The sequence below is a fragment of the Echinops telfairi genome, unplaced genomic scaffold (assembly GCF_000313985.2).
Source record: "Echinops telfairi isolate 266 unplaced genomic scaffold, ASM31398v2 ScPeMD7_3;HRSCAF=10, whole genome shotgun sequence".
NCBI classification, from domain to species: Eukaryota; Metazoa; Chordata; class Mammalia; order Afrosoricida; family Tenrecidae; genus Echinops; species Echinops telfairi.
In genome coordinates this window covers 26876172-26893286 of record NW_022103899.1, presented here as the reverse complement: position 1 = coordinate 26893286, position 17115 = coordinate 26876172, and the positions used below count along the sequence as shown (strand labels likewise).

Here is a 17115-nt window from a genome sequence, read left to right as displayed (position 1 = left end):
TTCACCACACTCTCCTAAGTGTGGTGAATCCGAGAGGATTACGAGACTGGTGAACACGAAGCCATTGGTCTGTAGACATGATCGTGGGAATCCCGAGACCTTCTCAAGAGCAGAGTATAAAAATGGGGACTAGGTTAGAAGGTTTGGGAGGCAGTAAAGTAACATATCATGTGTTTATTTTCACTTGATAGCAGTGTGTGTGCGCGCGAACACACACACACACACACACACACACGAAGATAAGGGAAAAATTGCTACTCTGGCTCTAGTTCATATATATATATATATATGTACTTTACATGTGAAGTTTCTGTACTTCACGTGTGTCTGTCACCACTCCCTCTTTACCCGTGTTGTTTCAGCACCATTCATTTAGGCTCCCTACCTTTAAACATTTTCATTTGTGCGTTAGTCAGTTACACTTACAGGGCTAAGTCTTTATGAAAGTGGTTTGCTCAAAGCAAACATTAGTTAGACTAAAGCATTCATTTAGTTTAACAATGGCTTATGGGGTAGTTTCTGTCCAAGGTTTAAAAAAAAAACCAAAAAACTCTGTCCCCTTTCCCTTCGCCCTCCCCCCAAAGCTCTCTGCCATCAAGTTAATTCCAACTCTTAGCCATCCTATAGGACAGAGTGGAACGCTCTGTAGGATTTTCAGGACTGTAAATCCTTATGGGATTGAGCAGCCTCGTGTTTGTCCTGGGGAGCTGCTGGTAGGTTTGAATTGATGATCTTGTGGCCATGTTTACCTCACTATGCTATGAGGTTTCCTCAGACTCCTTGAAAACTGAAATTCTAGTCTGTATTGCCCCTGATTTGATCAAGATTCTTCTATGGAACCTTTGATCTAAAAGTTCTGTAATCATAGCCAGGCACCATCCAGTAGTCGTTCCTAGAGATCATTAGCTATACATTTCATATCCTCTTACTGCTGACTCTTCTTCTCCTTGTTGTTGCAGGTGAGTAGATACCAACTATTGGGCCTTCTATGGTTTCTTACAAGTGTGTAAGATCTCAAGCATTACACAACAAACTACGAGGTAGAACAAAAATACTAAATTGTTAATAGGTCAATTACCTGCGATGCCCCATGAAACTTAGCCTGAAAACCAGGGAACCAAATCCATTGATCTGTTTGGTTGTACATAAGAAGCCTTAGAAAACAAGGGTTTGGTTTTGTTTTTCTTGTTTAAATATACCTGTCACACAATTTTGACAATTCAACTTTTTACAAGTCTGTAACTTATTGACGAGTCCTGGCGCCATAGTGGTTATGCATTGGTCAACAGGGCCAGTAGTTCAAAACTAACCGGCAGCTCTGAGAGAGAAAAACATGAGGCTTTTTACTCTTGTAAAGAGTTACAGTCTTGCAAACCTACAGGGACAGTTCTGCCTTGTACTTTAGGACTAATATGAGCTGGAATCGATTTCATGGCAATGAGGAAGAGGCTTATTGACAGCAGTTACAGTAATTGTCTGCGCAACCCCATCCTTAATTGGCTTTTTTAAAATCGTTTTATTAGGGGCTCATACCACTCTCATCACAATCCATACACACATCAGTTGTGTAAAGCACATTGTACATTCATTGCCCTCATCCTCTCCTTAATTGCTTTTCTCTCTCTGCTGACCCCCTTTCCTTCCTATCTCCTACCACTAGTAACTCCTAATAAACAGGCTCTCTCTCTAAAACTGTGTGTCTATATGTTTTTTTATTTTTCTGAGCATTAGATTCCAGTTTTCTTCCACTCTTAGTGGATCAACAAATCTGGTTTCCATACGAGTTTGAAGTTCTGTACTATAGAATGTAGAAGTACTCAATATGGGTAGGTTTCTGTGTCAGACTACCAAATAAGCAAGGCAAGTACAGGCTTACTGGTGGTTGCATAGTAGTATGTACTAAACAGTTTGCCATCTTATACACCACATCAAAGATTCTGTTTCTTGGTATGCATCTGCCCCTATTCCAACTGCTACAGCTTATTCCTATAGAAGCATGGCCCCTTTTCAAACAGCAATCTGTACCGAGGATGGAGAATCCAGTAAGTCAGGTGAACACAGGCTTACTTGTGATGAGAGCGTTCATTGCAGATTAGTAGTAAGTACAAGTAAACCCACGTTTCCTTGCACACGAATACTCTGTCCCTGCTCAGTTGATGTGCCTCTCCGTTAACAGTGACCGCGGGTTTTCAGAAGCCTTTACTTGAGGGCAGTAAAGCTGCTGCCTCCCAGCTGCTGTTCTTGCATTTCTTTTTAATTTGTGTGTTTGCAGCTTCAGAACTAGCAAAACCACCGAGGAAAATGGTTCCATGCCATTCGAAGATGGATCCGGAAGTAACACTCAACACACCTCAAAGTAGCAAGGGTAAGTCTTTAATGTTCTTTGAAAAAAGTTTTCATGGTTGCACCACATTACAGAATGTTATTTATTTAGTGCAAGTAAATGTATATTTTCTTCTGTTCTGCTCTGTTAATTCATTCAACAAAATGCCATTAATATTCCCCCTGTGTACCTTAATATACCTGTGTCCAGCAGTCAGTAGAGAGGAAATGTGTGGGCCAACTGAAATTGTGCAGATTGACACTTAAAGTCTTTTATCATTTGCTTGAGTTAGCTAAATGTCCAGGAAAGATTTACTGTGTCATTATCTGTCGAATAAAGCTTTAAAAACCTTGTTTGTGCATAATTTCTCAGATCTGTTTATGAATGCTCTATTCCAACTAAAGTGTACTTTTTAATCAACAGTGAAAAAGGCATCATTTTTTTCTTGTTACACTAATACTATAGAAATGCAGAAGTGTTACTATTGTTGATAGATACCAGCAAGTTGTTTTGCTTGTACAACAGAACGAAACACTGCCCATCATTGTTCTTGTGTTTTGAGCCCATTTTGCAGCACCACTATGGTGAGGGTGGCCCTCTCTTTCTCTGCCCCTCCACTTTACCGAGCATGATGCCCTTCTCCAAGACTAGTCTCTCCTGATGACATGTCCAAAGTGCAAGTCCCACCATCCTTGCCTCTAAAGAGCATTCTGGATGTGTTTCTCTTTTTTTTGTCTTCACAAGAGAAGTTTTATTGTTAATCATTTGCCTTAAGTTTCAAAAAGAGGAACAGATTAGCTCAGTCCAACAAGATTGGCAGTTGGCAAAAATCTAGTGAAGCAAGTGTTCTGATTTTTTAAGGATTTATCTGGGTGCTTTTAATACTTAGCTATCTAACACTTCAGACATAATTCAGAACCAATGTGTCATCTCCCTCTCTGTCACCTTAATATCTCACCTACCTCACTTCAATGTGGAAATATTTTCATTAAATATGATTCCCAGAGGAACAGTTCCCCCGGGGCCTAGAGCCATGAGCACAAGGCACAAAAAGAAAAACTCAAAATAAACTCTGATAATTTACTATCTAAGGAACAAAACCTTCCAATATATTAAGAAATAAATCCAGTTACAAATGCACTAATCGGTCTGTGTCGAAAGGGTCTGTGTAGTAACTGAAAACAGCAGGTTATTTACAAGATCCACACACAGGAACAGTGCACCTGGCCCCCGCTGGCCCTCAGAAGCCAAACGTGTTCTCTGCGTTGTAGGCCACCTACCAGAACCCATCTTCCTCTCTCTCCTTCTCGTAAAGTCAGGCCGGACGGTGGGACTGTCTTGTCCACAAGGAGGAAGATTGCCTTCTCAGATGATCCACATGAACTGAGCCACAGTGATGTCGGATGGTACCAGGTACTTCCATTTGTCAGTGTCAACAATCTGAGAGCCAGAGACTTTTCCCACAATCACCAGAACCCTGTCAGGCTATTTCGCGTGGATTTTTGCGGGTTCCATGCATCTGTGTTCCAACGAGTGGTTCTCCTTGAACATCCACTTCTTGACGGTGGCGAGGAGGGGCCCAAGGCGGCTCTCGGATCCCAGGAGTTCGGCGCGCTGACCACAACAACGACGACGGCAGCAGCCTCTGGACGTATTTCCATGAAGAGAGCTGTGTTGGTTCCTTTGACAGTCCATGGTGTTTGAATATTCCTCACCAGCACCCTACCTCAACAACATCAATTCTTCTTTGGTGTTCCTTAGTCAGTGCTCAACTTTCACACGCATATGAGGCAATTGGAAATACCCTGACTTTGATTAGGCACACCTTAGTCCTCAAAGTATCTTCCTTGCTTTTCAGTGCTCTGAAGAGGTCACGTGTCGGTCCGTGTGTTGTGCTGCGGTGGCTTGTGTGTTGCTGTGACGCTGTGACACTGGAAGCTATGACACTGGCATTTCAAATACTAGCAGCGCCACCCAAAGTGAGCAAGTTTCAGCCAAGCTTCCAAACTGAGAACGGACTATGAACAAGGAAGAGGTTGTGCACTTCGGACAAATTAGCGGTTGAAACCCTTATGGATAGCATGCAGAAAATATCTGTCACTAATTGGAATAATAATTAAATGAAGGGTGAAAATTCAGCCCCTAGAAGCTCTAGTAATGCTGCGGGCTAAGGATTGGGCTGCTAATCACAAGGTTCATGGTTTGAATCCACCAGCTGTTTCCAGAAAGACAGATAAGGCTGTCTGCTTCTATCAAGATTTATACCCAGCAACCTGAGGAGCAGTTCCAGTCGGTCCTGCAGGGCCTCAATGAGTAGGGATTGACTTGATGACTGTGGGTCAGTGGTGCCGTTAATTGAGAATGTAACAATATGCAGCCGCCTCTGAGAAACTACAGTGCGCTTCTAATGATACTGAACCATGATGAACAAGAGGTACTTGTAGAGTAAGACTTGGCTTTTTGTTTCATTCTCTAGGACATTCTACGTCAGACAGTGTTCAGCTGAAGGTAAGTAACTGACTAAAGCCAAAGAAAAACATAATTGTTTCAAAGTAAGACATGATTAAAGAATACCCATTTCGGGTAGGAAAGAGGGATCCGATTACATGGAACTGTGTGTGACCTCCTCCCTGGGGGACAGACAACCGAAAAGTGGATGAAGGGAGATGTCGGACAGGGCAAGATATGACAAAATACCCATTTATAAACTATCAAGGGCTCATGAGGGAGGGGGAAGCGGGGAGGGAGGGGGAAATGAGGACCTAATGTCGGGGGTTTAAATGGAGAGAAAATGTTTTGAGAAACGATGTACAAATGCGCTTTACACAATTGATGTGTGTATGGATTGGGATAACAGTTGTATGAGCCCCTAATAAAATGTTAAAAAAGAGAAGAAAAAAAAAAGAAAAGAAAATAAGGTGAACTTCACCTATAATCTCAAAAAAAAAAAAATACCCATTTCATCTCTTAATTTATAAAGTGCTTTATAATTTACAGGTAATTGTCTAAATAAATTGCCTGACTTCACTCAAGTAGGAAGGAGACATGCTGGACCGTGCAGCCAGGTGTACTGCTCCCAGCTGCTATGGCAGAACTATTCCTGGGTGTTTCCAGCATGTAGAGCCGGCCTGGAAATTGTATGGATTTTGTTTTGTGTGTTTATATATACTCTTCTGTAATTTCATGAGGCTTGACCCATTAATCTATTATTTTACAATTTACATTGAAACACTAAGTTGGCTGTAAAATGGATAAGTTCCTACAGGGTTGCTGAAAACAGTTGACGTTATTTATCCTCTCTTTTGTGTGTTGTGGTTTTGTATTTGTATCATGAATTGTCAAATGTCCTGCGTGGATGTGGGCAAGCCCAGATGGACATGGAGGAATCATAGGAATTGGATAGATGAGTGGGAGGTGTGTCCAGACCTGGGTGGCTGTGGGTTTAGACATGCCTGGATTAGAGTGTGGATGACCGTTCAAGGCATGGACATGGCCTGTGCAGACCTGGCTAGATAAGAGTCTGGGGGCATGTTAGGGGTCCTGGTGGTGCAATTCTTAAGCACTTATCTGCTAATTAAAAGATTGGTTTATTAGCACAAGGCTAATCAAAAGATTGGCAGTTCAAACCCCCATGAAAAAGGTACGGCAGAGAAAGATTTACAGCCTGGGAAGCCTTATGGTGATGTTCCCTGTTCTATAGGATTGCTATGAGTCAGAATCAACTCCATAGCAATTGGTTTCAGTGGAGATGTGGGATTAGGAATGTTGGAGCTTCCCATGACTTTAAAAATGCTTTCCCCCAGTACTATTGTACCTTGGGGGTTATATCACTGTAAATGAATAAAATGCATTTTCATAATCTAATCAATAACTTAGCTCTATTATCATATTCTTTTTCAAATTTTGGATCAGAATCATTAGTGGATCTTGTTTCCCAAAAGGCCTCCAGAAAACCCACTAATCAAACAGTTAAGTTTACTAGCCCTCTTGCAATAGAGGACATTGCTGGGACACGGGCTTGGTGCTGTGGAATTGGAAGAGGAATTCAGGAAAGGATATGTGTAGGCTTTGGAATCTGGCTCAAGTAGTTTAAGGAAGATTTTTTTAAGATGGGGAACTGTTGAGCAAAGTTTATAACATGGTATTTTTGGATAGGTAGAGAAGTGAGTCTTGATAAATAAACTATTTTTTTGATAAATAAACTATTATTTATCAAGCCAGCTATTGAGTTATCTGTTGTCCCAATGTGAGAGTGGTTTGACAAAGGAGCCAACTGTGCAGATAAACTAGTTTTCAGGAATTTCTTATAGCAAACACTGTAGTTACTTATTAATTTACAGCTTTATTTTTTGAACAAGGAATTTCTGACACTCATTATTTTGACACACGTGCTCTCAGTTTTCAGGCCTGATAGTCAAGCTCTGTGGGTACAGATTGTTTCAGTTTGAAACTGATTAGTAGGATGACCTATATTTTAAAAAATGAAATAGAACAGAATTGAAATTTTCTGATTTTACTGTTTCATCGCAATTTATTTCAGATACATGTGCACACATGTCCTAGGTCAAGATAGCAAAATATAAAAACTTTTTGAGACTCTTGGTCAAAAACATTAAACATTTCCAAGTTTCTTCTGGGAGATATTCTTCTTCTGAGCAACCTCCTCTTCTGGTGGAGGAACAAGGTGTTTGTCTTCCATCGGGATCCCTGCAGTGTGGCAGGGGGAGCGCATGGTCGGGTTGATCCAGCCATGAGCTCTGTAAGTCCGGTGGTACAACTTGGGAGTTTTGTTCACCTGGATGTGCTCAATGGCCAGAGAATCCACATGTAAACCTTTAAGGTCAGCATGACTTTTTGCATTTTTAAGTGTTTCCAACAAAAATTCAGCACTCTTTTTGGACCATCAACCCTGCATCCAACCCCACTGTTTTGCCGGGTGCCCCTATCAGCTCCACTGTTGTCCTGTTGAAAAGGGAGCACATTGTGTCTGCAGAGTGACATCTCGAATGCTTGCTGCCTTTCTGAATAGGCCTGGGCGGTCTCACTGGCCCCAAAGATTTGGCCTCTTCAGTTGAGAGATTTTATGGGGGTTTCTGGGTCGTCAGGGGAAGAACATGAGTGTACTTTTTTTTCCTTTAACTACATATTCTATAAGTATCTTGAATACAATTTCCAGAGTCTCTCTAGGAATCCTTTGGAGTTTGTTTTTGTTGTTCTACTCTTATTTTTTTCCAACAAATTAATTTATCTTTATCTTCCTGAAGTCTTAAATTAGAGACTTGTCCTTTAAACAGTGTATATTTTTTCTTTGCTAGCATCTTTCAGACCAGTCATTAATTTTCTGTGTCACTATTATCTTTATTTGACTACTTAACTATATTCCCTTTTCTTTTTAAAAACAGGACAGTGACAAAAGTAAATTTCTCTCAGCAACACCTAGTGCTCAAAGGAAAAGATTAATGGGTATGTATTCCCATTTCACTAAGTTTTTGTCAAGAGTTGCATGGAAATAGGCAGCAGTAGAGGGTTAAGTATTCAGCTTCCATATGCAGGCTGCTTGGGTCTGCGTCTGCCCGGTCCTTGCTAGCACTTCTCTTTGCTTCAGTGTTCTCATTTGTAACATTTGAATCATAATTATGCTATATGGGGCAGGCTATCACAGTCTTAAGCTAATTTAGTAAGACATAACCCTAAATAGAAATTGTTTCATAATACTTCCTCTGATAACAGTTTTTATGAGAATTAATGAATGTCATAATGCTTATTATAATGTTTATTTGGCCATGTGCTTATTAATAATTGTTAGCTTTTACTATCTTCTATTATTATAACTATATTTATGACAACTTACTGCTCTTTCTTTTCATGAGAGAAAGGATATCTTTATCTCATATTATAGATTGATAGTAAGACTATCTTTTTTTTAAGATCATCTTAATAGGGGTTCTTACCGCTTTTATAACAATCCATACATCAATTATATCAAGCATGTTTGTACATATGTTGCCATCATTATTTTCTAAACATTTACTTTCTATTTGAGCCCTTGGTATCAGCTCCAATTTTTCCCTCCCTCCTCCTTTCCCACTCTCATGACCCCTTGATAAATTATAAATTATTATTATTTTCATATCTTACACTGATCGTGCTGTCTCCCTTCCCCCATGGTTTCTGCTGTTTGTTCCCCTGGGGACACGTGGTGGGGGAGGTTATGTGTCGATCATTACAGTCAGTTCCACCGTCTCTCCTCCTTTCCCCATCTTCCCCATACCATCCTGATATCACTACTCCCATTTCTGTTCCTGAGGGGTTTGTCTGATATGGGTTCCGTGTGTCGTAAGTTCTTTACTGTTACCAGTGTACATGCTCCGGTCTAGCCAGGACTGGGGTCATGATAGCGGGGGTGAGGAAGCCTCAAGGAGCCAGAGGAGTACTGTGTGTTTCACTGGTGCTGTCCTGCGTCCTAGTGGACTTCTCCCTTCCTTGTGACCCTTCTGTGAGGGGAGGTCCCATTGTCTTCAGATGGGTTTGGGGTCTGCTCTGACAGCCCTCATTCTCAAGACTATGTCTTTTTAACTTCAAACTTGGTGAACTTTATTTCATATTACATTCTGTGGATATTGAAATCTATTAAAAATCAATAAAAATAACGTGTGTTTTAGTTTTTTTTTTCTTTTGAGACTATTTTTAGGTGGATCTATTGATTTATTTCAAAATGTTATGAGGGGTGGGGGGAGAGGAGCTGATACCAAGGGCTCAAATAGAAAATGTTATAGAAATTATAATGGTAGCATATGTACAAATATGCTTGATAAAATTGATGTATGGAATGTTATAAGAGATGTAAAAGCCCCCAAAACAATTATTTTTTTAAAAAGTAATAAGGATGGCAAGGTTTATCAGATAAACTTTAGACATGTTATCATGAGACCAGTCTTTGGAAAATGACATCATGCTTAGTAAAGTTGAGAGACGGAGACAAGGAGGAAACTGTCCACAAGACTGGCTCACACAGAGGCCACAACCAGGGGCTTAAAGGGAACATTGCGTGGCCAGTGCAGGCAGGACAGGCGGTGCTCCTTTCTGTTGACATAGGGTGGGCATGAGTCAGAATTAACATGCAACCACCTCCCAACAGCCACCGCAAAACTCCACTTACAACAGTGTTTCCTGATAATAAAAATAACAAAGTTCTGTTGAAATACTGCAAAAAATGGTACAATGAAATAATAGTATTTATATTTGTACTAGGTGCTGCACTAAATGCTACACAAAGCAAAATAGACACACAGGATTCTGCCTTCTGAGCAATTAAAAATGGTTTTAGCTCTTTAGATATTTGTCATTGGAGTAAATAAATATTAGACTTTTATGTTTCAGAAAGATGTCACCCCCTTTCTTGGGGTTTTGACCCCTGGCACTAATAATAACTAGCATTGTCAAATCCAGCGAAACTTCAGGGCTTACCACTGTCGCTTGTTCCCTTCAAGACCTGTATTTTGTGGAACTATTAGTCTTGTATTTTTAATCAGCCTAAAATTGGTAATTCTAAGTGGTTGAATGTTTTAACAATAAAAGGTAATATGTGCTATTTTTGTTATTATTTTATATCTGATATACTCTGTAACCTAAAGAAGAATCTTTAAAACAACAGTTTTATGGGTTATAGACATCACCCATCATACAATTTAATCATTCAAACATATTAAGGAGAGTTGTGCGACCATCACCACAATCAATTTCAGATCTTTTTTTAAAAAAACAAAACAAATCTTTATTGCCTAGAAATATACATATATTAAAAAAACCCCACAAAAGATGTTATTCTCTCATTTCTCCATCATCTTCCTCTTCTTCAACACCTCTGATATAAAGGACATTACTAAACCTTATTGAAACTCCATCCAGATGTCCAGACAATGCCCCGTCTATGTGTTCTTCTGTATCTGCACACTGCATGTTCATGTAGCCATCTACAGACACCAGGTAGCCTTGTACTCCATGCCCCACTTCAGTTTCACCATCACTGGCTTTCCTGTTAATCCGTTCAGGAAAGGTTTGGGATTGAGGGGTAAACTCATCCTATGGTACCAGCGAGTGGTGCAGACTCCCTGCCGCCGTCTAGCTGCCGTCTGTCCCTGGTGACCAATGTAGCGGATCTAGGCCCCCAGTCTGGGCGAGAGAAATGCAATCTCAGAAAACTTTAAGAAGAAACCTTTTTAGAAGTGAGCTTCCTCTCCTTTCCCCATCACCAGCAAGCATATATGCGTATGTGCAGGATGTGTACATGTAAAAGAGGGTGCCCCTGACCACTTCTCAGTTATCTTTCATGAGCAGCAGCCATGAAGACCCGAGCCTGCCCAACTGCAGAGGGCTTCCAAACTCCTGGCAGGCCACCACCTCCAGCTGCTCTGAAAGGGATCACCTTTGAAGGTCCCATACAGAGCCGGGGCAACAGGAACGGAAGTCAAAATCATAAGAGACCTGGCTTACTGGCCATGGGGAGACTGGTGGAACCCCCAAGATTATAACCCTTAGTCACTCTTCATATCTGGAACTGAACTTACACCCATGGCTCAATTTTCAGCCAAATAATAGATAGGTTTATAAGGAAAATAATAATACTAAAATGCTCGCATACCTTAGGAAAACCAACCCTTTATGATCTCAAGGAGCAGCACTTACCCAAGGATGAAGTTCAGAAGGGTTAGGAAAGAGGGATGGAAACAGGAATCTCAAAGAGGAAGTGGAGTAAGCCAGGTTACATTGGAATAACAATGAGATTAAACAAAATGTGTATGAATCGCTGAATATAAAACAGTCTGTTCTACAAACCTTAACCGAGTGCACAATGAAGTTTTATTTACACATTTTTTAAATGCCCAATAAAATGATCTTAAAATATTTTTAAAATGCAATTAAAAGATAATAGAATTTTTTTTTCATGAAAATTTTGAGGCCCCCCTGATGTCTGCCTACAAAATCAAGTCCTTGAGAAAAGCCAAAGAAACATTCTTAAAAACTAGTAGCCCTACTTGTTGTATGCTCTCTATAGCTAGACAACCCTATGAAAGAGATCTAGTGCTCAAAATAATTATCCTGACTTGGTAAAAGTTATCTCACTCATATTTTACAACAAACTTTTAAACCTAACTTTTTACTTATTTTGATGAGTATAAAACTAGCTTGATGATTTCTGGGAAGTGGTAGAGGTCAGCACTACTTCCGAGACAGGCTGGGAAATCAAGCATCCGGCAAAAGAAGGACCTTGTCTTGATTCCTCCCTGCAGGTGGCCACTGCCACATTAAGATGTGGAGTCCTGTTGCCGGGGAGAAGGAAGAAGATGGAGTTAGCATCCTTTGACAGATTCTACCACTGTCTCAACCGAGTCAGGCATTATTGGTGCTTTGCATAAATTTCAGTATAAAGTTCACAACCATTTATTAAACTAGGCACTATTTAGCCTAATTTGACAAAAGGAAGTTGGTCCTCAGAGAATTTGTGTTCTTGGTGAAGCTCAAGCAAACTCTCTTCAAAGCCTACAATGTTACTTTGTACTCTAGAGTTTCTCTTGTTAATTCGTTCATTATTCTCATGGTCCGTCCCCCCCCCCAGCTCCAAGTTCGCATTCCAACAGTGAAAGTGAATATTCTACTTCTGACTCGGAGGATGAGGAAGGGACTGCGCAGGAAGATGAAGACACTAGTGAGGTCATTTCGAGGCAAAAGACGCAGACTCATAACAGAGTAGTTGCCACAGCTGCTGACAAAGAAACACCTTCAAAGAAAATGAAGAAGGGTAAAACAGTAAGTGTCTTAAGAGAGATACTTTTAGCCTTAAATTAAAGTAATGTGATCCTCCAAAGACAGGATGCCCTAAGAGACCCATAGGAGGGGAAGTCCAATCTCAATTTTTCTTTTTTCATTTTCCTTTATCTTCTTAGGCCTGCATGTTTCATTAAATACTATAATGAATCTGTCCCTGTAGTCTTTAATACAGAATGTCCTTAAGAATTGGAACTGTAACTTTTTTTCTTTTACTTAAAAAATAAAAACAAAAACAAAAAACAAATTCAAGTTTGCTATAGGAATTTTAAGAGCAAGTCATTTGTAATCATTTCTGAATATCTCATTTTTATTTTCCCCTATTCTTTAAACAAATGCATATGCTTATACTTTAAAATAGAAATCTTGTGAGCAATTAATTTTGCATTCTTCTTTGACTTACAAATATTTTCCCTGTGTTTTTACAGCCATTTGTAATTCCTTTTGTGTGACTGCTTTGTACAGTTTTCTGTTGGGTTGTCATTGCTTAAGCAATTGGAAGGAGTTCTTTAATCTGCTACCAAGATTAGCTTTGGCTGCTCCTTTTGTCTTCCGATCCCCCTCAAGGAGAATGTAACTCAAGGTCAAAAATTCAAAATTACTGCCATCAAATGGATGCCGACTCGCTAGAGTAGAACTGCCCCCCTATAAGTTTCCAAGATTGTAAATCTTTATGGGAGAGGGAACCTCATCTTTCTCCTAATCAGCAGCTTTTGATTTGAAGGGCCCTTGGAAAATGTCAAGAGTAAGAAAAACTCCAGTTCCTGAACAAACATAGGGAAATGATCATTCACCAGTGTTCACCAACACTGTAACACCAGTGAGTTATATGCGTAAAAATGTTCACAGCAACATTATGTGTAGTACAGAGTTGCAAACAACCTAAATGTCTGTCCACTGGGAAATGGTTACATAAGTTACAACATGTGTACTCAGTAGACTGGTATGTAAATATTAGAAGTGATATTTGTAGAATAGGATGAAAAATTCCCAAATTATCATTTGTAGAAATTGATAGAAAATTACGTACATAAGCTATTATAAATAAAGATCATTTAGAGCAGCGGTTCTCAACCTTCCTAATACTGGAACTCTTTAATACAGTTCCTCATGTTGTGGTGACCCTACCAACCATAAAATTATTTTCGTTGCTACTTCATAACGGTCATTTTGCTACTGTTATGAGTCGGGCGACCCCTGTGAAAGGGTCATTCGATCCCCAAAGGGGTCGTGACCCACAGGTTGAGAACCACCGACCTAGAGACTAGTCCTGTCCAGAGACAGGAAATCAAACAAGTAGTGAGGCCTTTTTCTAGAATGGCAGACACGTCCTTTTTACCTGGCTCTGCTGCGCTGGTCGCCCCTTCCACAGTTCTTCATTGCGTACGCTGATGGTGAAGAATCTGTTGGGGCTATTTGAGGGCAAGCACAAGTCTTGGTAAGTGAAGATTGTATATTGGTACCTAAGAATCATTTTTAGGAGCAGACTACTTCAGTCTTTTTTTTTTTTTAATTTTATCTTTTATGGTCTTCAGAGTTAGTCTATTAGAAATCCTCACTGCCGTCTAGTGAATTCCTCTCACAGCGACCCCACTGGACAAGGATCGGACCTCTGTGAACTTCACGGGAGGAGAAAGCCCCGTCTTTCTCCCTGGCGTGGCTGGAGCAGCTGGTGGTTTGAAACTATTAACTCTGCTGTTGGCAGCCCTGCATGTAACCACAATGCCACCAGGGCTCCTATCCTTTGGTCCTGAACTAACTGCATAACGATGCTACCAGCTATCAAACATTCTCGAGCAGCTAATATCAAGGGCTCAAATAGAAAGAAATTGCTTTGAAAATGATGATGGCAGCATATGTACAAATGTGCTTGACACGATGGATGAATGTATGGATTGTGATAAGAGCTGTAATGAAAGTAATGAATTTTTTTCATTAGTTCTATTTTGCACTGCTATCGCTGTGTTGTTTTGAAATAACACCGACGTCTGAAACAACTGAGAACTGACTTTGCTCTGTCCCGTTTCAGAGTGACTTAGTAGAGGAATATTTCGAAGCTCACAGCAGTTCAAAAGTTTTAACCTCCGATAGGACACTGCAGAAGCTGAAACAGGGGAAACTGGATCAGGTATGTCGTGAAGGACAGAACTTGTCAGCTCCCTTTGAGTTGACAAACATGCCCTGTAAGCAAGACTCTTACTTTTGAGTGAGACACCATAAGGAGAAGTCTTTTCCTGATTAAATGAACGCTAATGAATGTTAAAATTTATAGACTTATTTTATACTTACTATTTCCTTTGTTATTTGATAACTTCTTCAAGCTCTATCCTAATCATCAGGGTTATAGTGTCTTTGATGCATCTGTACTAGTAACCTCTGTTATAGAGATTATAACAAATAATCATAAAAAGGCTAGCCTAATAACTCCCTCAGAGTTATAGCCTTACAAGGAGCAGAGCGTACTCCGCTTACAGATATTATGAATTGAGGTGAGGAATGAGATAGCTGTACTCTGCTTCTCACGCTCATTTTCCTGGAAATACCACGCAACTGTACTAGCTGGGATTTTCACTGATATCCCCCTAGGAGAGGGAATCTTTTCACTCGAAGGTAGAGTTGATCATCTAAATGAAGAAGAAAAGATTGGTTCAGAGAATATCAAGATTTTATTATTCTCGGCGGTCAGAGTTGAGTATGATTTTCTAAGGTTTCGTGACTTTTTGATGTAAGAATTTTCATGTGGAACTAGCCATCGAACAGAATGAGACTTTATGCCCTGGATATGCCCCTATGTCCTATGCTTGTTACTTGGTTCATGGATATTAGACTCAGATCAGGGACTAATTGAAATTGTATGACAAGAAGCCAGTTCATTCAGAGGAAGAATGCATATATTTTTATAGAAATCATATGAGGAAAGGATAAATGCATTACTCTAGTTGAAGCAGGACTCCAGGGACCTGGAGTGGAGTGAAGGAAGCGCTTCATGACAGGAGAGGGGAACGCCTTCCACTGATTTTGGAATAGCGACCGCTGCATGTGATAACCGCCGTGACCCGTGCAAATCACTCCATTACTCACATTTGTGGTACTCACACCCTCTCCCTCCCTGGATCAGTTGGCTCGCTGACACGTGTTCTTGTGGTGATGGCCACGTCACAAAGAGAGAGGACGTGAAAGAACCCAGGCCTCTTGAAGCCTTGCCTCAGAGCCGGCACTGTGTCACTTCTGTCGCATTCTAGAGGCCACAGCTCGTCAGTGGGGGTGGGGTGGGGGGACACCAACATCCAGAAGCACTGAACTGCACTGTACCCCGTTAGTGGTAGGAAAGCAAAGGAAATGAAGAATTGAGCCAACGGTGCAGTTCTCCACAGATACCAAAGTTTGAAATGAAAGCATCCACATGTAGGGTGCTCTGGGTAATTTGGTGTCGGTGTCGGCTCGAGATAAGCAAGCCCACCCAGCTGCCGTGTAGGAGAAAAGTCCTAACTGTCTGCGCCCATCAGCACCGTAGCCTTGAAATCACACGGGCAGTGCTACTCCGCCCGTCCGCTGCTGAAAGATGGGATTAACTCCTCAGTACTCAGTAGCAACCCAGCAAACTCCAGAAGTGATGGCAACGATTTTTAAATTGCCTGGCCTATTTAGAAATCGTATTGAGAACTCGTGCTACTTTCTTTCAGTGTGTGGATAAGTAAAGACCTGCAATGACAATTGCAAATCTAATCCTCAGAATTAGTGACTATGTACTTTAAAGGTAGAATCTTGAGAACGTGGTAGTTGCAGGGTGAAAACGTCACTATACTTATAAGAGATTTTAAAAATTGTCCCAAAAGAGAAGAGAAATAGCGGGACAAGTTTATTTTACTAATGAAAATCGCAAATTATAAGTAATTTGATGTCCTTGGAGAATTAATATTGTACTGTTGCTTTAAGCTTATACATTTTTCTCGATCCATGAAAAGTCTGACTGTACTGTCGAACTGGGAGTCAGGTTCAATGATCTGTTGGTAATGATCTTAGCAGTAAAAGCCCTTATGGTTGGAATTTTCAATCATGTAGATGATTCTACACAAAGCATTGCAGATCCTTGTTCTACTAACAAGACTACAAAAATAATGTTTTTTTAAAAAATCTTAAAAAACCAAATTTTAAGTCAAGTAAAGTAATATATGTTGCACTTATCTACCTGTAGCTTCTTCTGACTTCTGTGTACAGGGAAACGGTTTTCATTTGAACTGATTGGCTTCATTGTTTTGAGAGTGATTTCTCTCCCACTTTCTTTTAAAGCAAACTTTGCGTAACTTATTGAGCAAGGTTTCACCTTCCTTTTCTGCTGAGCTGAAACAACTAAATCAGCAATATGAACAGTTATTTCATAAGTGGATGTTACAGTTACAGTAAGTATTATGACCACTGCATGCCCTCGTAGAACACACTGTGCTATAGCATATAAACCTTAATGTTAAAATTCAAGCAATGTAATATTTAATTTTATTTTTATAACAAACTTGAAATATCTTTAAGATAGCTGTTTTCCTAATATAATGACACAAAAAAGTAGAAATTTCATATAATTTTACATGTATGACTCTTCTCTGAAATTCTGTGATTTTAAGAAGTTTGTTTTCTGAGTTTATCAGACTTGATAGCCCATTGGTAAAATAAATAGTCTTTTAAAAGTTACTACTCATAAAAATATTTGAATGCTAATATGTCAAGATTGATAAGTACATCATTTATATTTTGGTCCAGTTATCCACAGCAGAATTTCTAAAATGAAAGTACACATTTTTGTTTGTTTTGTTTTAATTTTAATAAATAATTTTACTGGGGGTTCTTACAGCTCTTATAATAATCCATATATCAATTGTAATAAGCACATTTGTACATATGTTGCCATCATCATTTCTAAAACATTTTCTTTCTACTTGAGCCCTTGATATCAACTCCTCCCCCCACCCCCC

General features: G+C 39.9%; 1 protein-coding gene and 2 pseudogenes across 6 annotated transcripts in view; 1 reads left to right on the top strand and 2 right to left on the bottom strand.

Annotated features, from left to right (window-relative positions):
- ORC2 (origin recognition complex subunit 2) overlaps positions 1-17115 on the top strand; it is a 56040-nt gene that overhangs the window by 13782 nt on the left and 25143 nt on the right. For all 6 annotated transcript variants that reach the window (XM_004701530.2, XM_045295768.1, XM_045295776.1 and 3 more), the window contains 6 exons: positions 2273-2365; positions 4800-4831; positions 7726-7786; positions 11940-12130; positions 14178-14276; positions 16439-16548. In XM_004701530.2, the coding sequence (XP_004701587.1) occupies positions 2273-2365; positions 4800-4831; positions 7726-7786; positions 11940-12130; positions 14178-14276; positions 16439-16548 (586 nt within the window). The remainder of the gene's footprint in view (positions 1-2272; positions 2366-4799; positions 4832-7725; positions 7787-11939; positions 12131-14177; positions 14277-16438; positions 16549-17115) is intronic.
- Positions 3564-4018, bottom strand: LOC105978481 (annotated as a pseudogene).
- On the bottom strand, positions 10145-10404 carry LOC101662964 (annotated as a pseudogene).